Raw genomic sequence first — 6,000 nt, forward strand, 5'->3', positions numbered from 1 at the left:
CTCACCTTTCAGAGTGCTAGGATTACACTGTGCCTGGCCATTCTATGACTTTTTTATTTGAGATCTTTTCACATTAGTGCATGTAAATCTTCTTCCTTCTATTTTTAATGGTAATTTTTGTTTCTGTAGTACGTATATATCATAATTTAGTAAACAATCTCCAATTGGTGAACATTTAGGTTATAATTTAGGGGAGGACTCACTACCATTCATCAGAGGCCTATGACACCAAGAAATGAAAAGGACAAGTAGGGATTAAGAACTCCTCCCATGCACACATTTCATGAACTTGTACCTCAGCACAAGTGAGGAACATGAGTATCAGTTCTAGTTGACTTTTCCCACATCTGACACTAGCCCTCTGTGGGCAGGCTCCAGCCACGTGAGCCAACAGTATATACACAAAACCTGACTCGGCATCATGTACCCTGCCTGTCCCAGAGCTGACTGGTGTTTGGGCTTGGCCGTGTTGTCCCTACCTGTGGTGACTGTACAGTGCTTGGCCTGGGCCCACAGGTGCTACTCAGCAGGTGCCTGACAGCCTCACTTCCCTCCCAGGTCTCCACAGGACATCGGTGTTCGACCGCCTCGGCGCGGAGACCAAGGCAGACACGACAACGGGGCATAAAGTGAGTTGGGAATGGAGGAGCAACTCTGGACTCACAAATTCTTTTCTTCTCTGGGTGGTGTTGCTGGCACTGCCCATCTCATCCCTCACATGCCCCAGCTTACCCACTTTTCCAGTCTCAGTGCCCTTCTTTGCACTGGCTGCTTGCCCTCTGTCTTCTGTCCTAACTTCTCTCCCAGCTTCCAGCCCCAGGGATCTAGCAGACACCTGGATGCCTCCTACCCACCATGTCCTAACCTGGCCGCAGCATCTTCTCCCAGAGCAAGTCGTCTCCTGGGCCCTCATGTCAGGGCTGCCCACCACCCCCATTCCAGTCAGTCACTGAATCTCATGATCCCATCTGTCTCCACCTTCCCCGGCACCTCCCCTTGTTTTGTTAGGGCAATAGCTCCTAACTGGTATTGCACAGCTGCCATTAACCCCCTCCAGTCCCCTGTCCCCACAGCCACAGCATGTGCTGCCCATGGGCAGGGCCCGTTCTGCTCCCCTGCTCAAAGCCCTTCAGAGGCTCTTCACTGCTCAGTGACACTTGCTCCTCTTGTCATGGGGGCCTGGCTGTGTGGCCTTGGCCATGTCACTTAAGCCCAGGGGTCCTCAAACTTTTTAAACATGGGGCCAATTCACTGTCCCTCAGACAGTTGGAGGGCCGGACTATAGTTTAAAAAAAAAAAACAACTATGAACAAATTCCTATGCACACTGCACATATCTTATTTTGAAGTAAAAAAACAAAACGGGAACAAATACAATCACACCGCCTCATGTGGCCTGTGGGCCGCAGTTTGAGGAACCCTGCTTAAGCCCTTTGTACCTCAGCAGCATCCTCGTCTGTACAATATCCACCTCAAAGAGAGGTCATGAGGATTAAGTGAGATGATAATCTCATGTGCAGTGCTGGGGGGTCTGGTGTGTGGTAAGCTCCCCAGCTGCGTTCCTGCCTCTGCATCCTTCACTTCCCAGGACACAACCACTCTGGCTTTCTCTCCCTTTCTGGAATCTTATCATAAGTATGATGATAACATCCAGGATCTTGTGGCATGTAAAGAACTTGGCACATAGTGAGTGCTCAATAAATAGGATTATTTTTCCTCCTTAGAGACTTAGTGTATGCTCTTTTCTCTGCTATTTTCTCCTAGAGGGCCCGGCTTCAGAGAAAGTCCTCTGAACTCCAAGAGGAGATAAGCTGGCCTTGTCGCCTGCCCTCCTGCACTCTGCTGTCCTTCACAGACTGCATCACTGTCATTCTTACAGAACTGTTTGTGTCATTTCTGATGCCAAGTCTGTCTACCCAACTGGACTCTGAGCCCCATGAAGGCAGGGGGCTCGTCACTACAGTGTCCCCAGCCTAGGGCCTGGTGCAGAGTTGGGACTCAGGAAATTGACTTTGGTCAAGTGCATGCCATATTAATCTTCCATTCATGCCTCCCTTGCAGATGATCTTCCCTCCGCACGCACAGCTTTTTTCTTCTTTGTTAGACCCACTTACATTCAACCTGCAGATCTCAGCTCAGATATCCTCTCTCCCAGAAAGGCTTCCCCGAATGTCCAGGCAAGGTTAGTTGCTTCCCTTGGGCTTCCCCAGCCCCCTGGCATGCCCCCTCATGACTCTCATCACTGTTTAGGGTGTCACTGGTAGGTGTTCCTATCAACTGTGAGTCCCAGGATGTCAGGAGCAGGAGGCATCTCTCCATGAGTGTGTACTGAGTGACTAAAGGACTCCCTTGTCCTGTCTCTGACTTCTGCAGCCCACAGGAGTCTTCAGTCGCCTGGGGGCTACCCCAGAGACGGATGAGGATCTGGCTTGGGATAGTGACAACGACAGCAGCAGCTCTGTCTTGCAGTATGCTGGGGTCCTCAAGAAGCTAGGGCGGGGCCCAGCCAAGGCTAGTCCCCAGCCCACACTGACTGTCAAAGCCAAGGCTACAAGCTCAGCAACAACGGCGGCTGCCCCGACGCTGAGGCGCCTGGCGCTTACCTCACATTCTGGGCTTGAGAGGAAACCAGAGTCCTTGTCCAAAGTCAGCATCATCCAGAGACTGGGCAAGGCTGCCCTCGTGCCTGAGGCCCAGGACAGCCAGGTCACAAGCACCAAGAGTAAGTCCTCGGCCGAAGTCAAGGTCACCATTAAGAGGACTCTGGTGGGGCCCCGGGGGAGCAGCTCCAGCGAGGGCCTGGGTGCCCAGATGGACCACACAGGCACTGTGAGCGTGTTCAAAAGACTTGGCCGCAGGACCTTCTAGCCCACGTGTGGGGCTGGTGCAGGTGGCAGAACCGCAGGTGTCTGCCCCAGCCCCCTCCAGGCTCCTGGCTCCGTCCCCTTCCCACCAGCTCCTGGATGGCACTGCTGTCTCCCTCAGGTGTTCGAGCTGGGCCCGAGTATCCTAGGGACTCACCCCATGTTCCCTAGTCTGGGTTGGTTGTGGCCTGACCTTGCCCACTCTGCAACTTTCCTTCTTCCATGTCCTCTGTTTTCTCCTCTCTCTGGCCTTGGCAAAACCCACGTTTCTACCTCTCCCAAGTGCCAAGTGCCATTTTCTGTCCTATGTTTGCCCTTCTTCCCTCTTAGTAGCTCCTCAGCTTCCCTGTCCCCCCATCACTTACAGAGTGGGTGTCACCTTGGGGGGCTCCCTTATCCCTCTACTTCACCTCACTCCTCTGTTCCTTCCCCTATTACTTTAATCTCTCTCTCTTTCCCTCTCTTCACTCTGTTCATTTCTCTTCTGTTTTCTGTCCCTGTGGCAAGGCCCGACTGTCCGCTGTGTCCTGCCTGACCCTCCTGCACCTCTGGCCTCCCAGCGACCCCCTCGTCGACAGTGGCGTCGAGCCTGTAAAGACTGTTAGCCACTCTCCACTCCCAGGCTGGAGGGATGGCCCCAGACCCTGGGCTGCTGCCAGGGCACCTCTGTTTTCCTGCCTTGGACATCTTTTTCTCTGAAAGTCTGTGGCAGGGTGGTGGGCAAATGGCCCTGGGAAGGGAAGCCAGTGCTGAGAGAGAAGACAACGGCTGTTTTAATATATTTTTGTGACTTTCAAACTGTTTCCCTTCCCTCCTTCAGAGTGAGTTACAGAACTGTTTTCACATAAGGACAATGTGGGGGGAGAGAGGTGCTGGCAAGGGATTGAGTTCTAACTCTGAAGATCAGGCTCCCTTGTCAAAGCTACCTCTTTGTTGTAGTGTTGTAGGCCCTAAGCGGAGTGGAGTGATGGTCACAGTCCACGTTCAGTTGGGTTGCCTTCTTTCCCTAACAGGCTGTAGTGATCTGTCACTTTGCCCTCTCCCCCCAATACATTTCACCTGTTCTTGCCACTCTGCCTGTTAGTGGTTTTCCAAATTATGGGCTCAGTTTGTGAGGCAGTGAGTCTGAGTCTGCACTGATTTCACCATTTACCCCCTCCTGCCGCACGGCTCCTATGTACCAGGTCTGTTCTAGGAGCTGAGGAGCCTGCAGTGAGCAGGGCTGATGAAGGCCCTGCCTGCATGGCTGGCCTCCCCAGTGAGGGAGAGAGAGGTAAAATGATCATGCTGGCTGGACAGTTGGGGTCTGGGAGAAAGTGGCCAGGGCCCACTTGAGATGGTGGGGATAGGAAGGCATTTCAGAGGTAGTAATGCATAGACTGAGCTGGGAACAGGAAGACATCTCTTTGCAAACAGAACAGCATTCAGGCAGTGGGACAAGGGACACACAGAAGGCTAGTGTGACTGGCATGTGAGGGGCCTGCCAACCAGCATGAGGTGAAGGCAGGTGGAGAGGAACCAGATGACTTGGGGTGTTGTGACCCCAAATGAGGAATGTGAACAGTAACCTGAGAGAACTGTGGGCTTGTGGAAGGTTTGAAGAAGTGGGGTGATGGTCAGATTGCCCTTTAGGATGATGGCTTTGGCTGTTGGGAGGGCAGGGGTGGAAACCACTATAGTAGTCCAAACAGGAAATGAAGGTGGCTTGGAGCAAGGTGGTGACAAAGAGCAGTAGAGAAGAGGGTGGGCAGGCGGTGCCTGTGGCTCAGTGGGCAGGGCGCCGGCCCCATATACCGAGGGTGGCGGGTTCAAACTCAGCTCCAGCCAAACTGCAACAAAAAATAGCCAGGCATTGTGGTGGGCGCCTGTAGTCCCAGCTACTCTAGAGGCTGAGGCAAGAGAATCGCCTAAGCCCAAGAGCTGGAGGTCGTGAGCTGTGATGCTACAGCACTCTACCCAGCACGACAAAGGAAGACTCTGCCTCTTAAAAAAAAAAAAAGGGCGGTGCCTGTGGCTCAGTGAGTAGGGTGCCGGCCCCATGTACTGAGGGTGGCGGGTTCAAACCCAGCCTCGGCCAAACTGCAACCAAAAAAAAAATAGCCAGGCACTGTGGCAGGCGTCTGTAGTCCCAGCTGCTCGGGAGGCTGAGGCAAGAGAATCGCGTAATCCCAAGAGTTAGAGGTTGCTGTGAGTCCTGTGACGTCATGGGTCATGGCACTCTACCAAGGGCAATAAAGCGAGACTCTGTCTCTACAAAAAAAACTATGAAAAACAAACAAAAAACCAGAAGAGGGTGGGCTTAGGATGTGCTTCAGAGGAAAAGCAGCAGATGTGCTGGTACATTGGAAGTTGGGGCCAGGGAAAGATGGGAATCATAGGGCCTGCTGAAGTTTTATTTTATTTATTTTATTTTGTTTTAGGGATAAAGTCTCACTCATGGCATCATAGCTCACAACAACCTCAAACTCTAGCGCAGGGGTCCTCAAACTTTTTAAACAGGGGGCCACTTCACTGTCCCTCAGGCCGTCAGGGGGCCGGACTATAGTTTAAAAAAAAAAACTATGAACAAATTCCTATGCACATTGCAAGTATCTTATTTTGAAGTAAAAAAACAACGGGAACAAATACAATCATACCACCTCATGTGGCCCGCGGGCCGTAGTTTGAGGACCCCTGCTCTAGGGCTTAAGTGATCTTGCCTCAGTCTCCTGAGTAGCTGGGACTATAGGTACCAGGTGGAGATGTTAAGCAGGCCACTGGGACTGGAGGTCTACAGCTGCAGGCAATGCTCAGGATAGTGGGCTGGAATCAAAGCCAAGGGCCTGGTGATACCAGCTGGGAAGGGACAGGGAGCTTGGAGAGGACCCAGAAGGGGTCCCTTTCCCTACTGAGAGAACAGGATCTGATAAAGGAGACAGCTAGGAGTAGTCAGAGAGAATTAGAAAAGCAGGTGAAGATGAGATTGGACCTTAGCCACTTATTTCATTGTGGGAAATATATAGAATGTGAAATTTACCATTTTAACCTCTTTAACAGTTTAGTAGCATTGAGTTCATTCACACTTCTGTACACCCATTGTCACTATCCATCTCTAGAACTTCTTTTTTTTTTTGCAGTTTTGGCCAGGGCCAGGCTTG

The 6,000-nt window shown here is 51.9% G+C and overlaps 1 protein-coding gene across 8 annotated transcripts in view; it reads left to right on the top strand.

The window, feature by feature from the left end:
• The window catches only part of C10H19orf47 (chromosome 10 C19orf47 homolog), a 29,002-nt gene extending 25,341 nt beyond the window's left edge, over window positions 1-3,661 (top strand). For 6 of the 8 annotated variants that reach the window (XM_053604330.1, XM_053604329.1, XM_053604335.1 and 3 more), the window contains exons 8-9: window positions 559-629; window positions 2,373-3,661. In XM_053604330.1, coding sequence (XP_053460305.1) covers window positions 559-629; window positions 2,373-2,867 — 566 coding nt within the window. In that variant the 3' untranslated portion in view covers window positions 2,868-3,661. The remainder of the gene's footprint in view (window positions 1-558; window positions 630-2,372) is intronic. The other 2 variants (XM_053604336.1, XM_053604337.1) reach the window with 1 other exon arrangement.
• The last annotated feature ends 2,339 nt before the right edge of the window (window positions 3,662-6,000 follow it).

Source organism: Nycticebus coucang, chromosome 10 (assembly GCF_027406575.1).
Source record: "Nycticebus coucang isolate mNycCou1 chromosome 10, mNycCou1.pri, whole genome shotgun sequence".
Classification (NCBI taxonomy): Eukaryota; Metazoa; Chordata; class Mammalia; order Primates; family Lorisidae; genus Nycticebus; species Nycticebus coucang.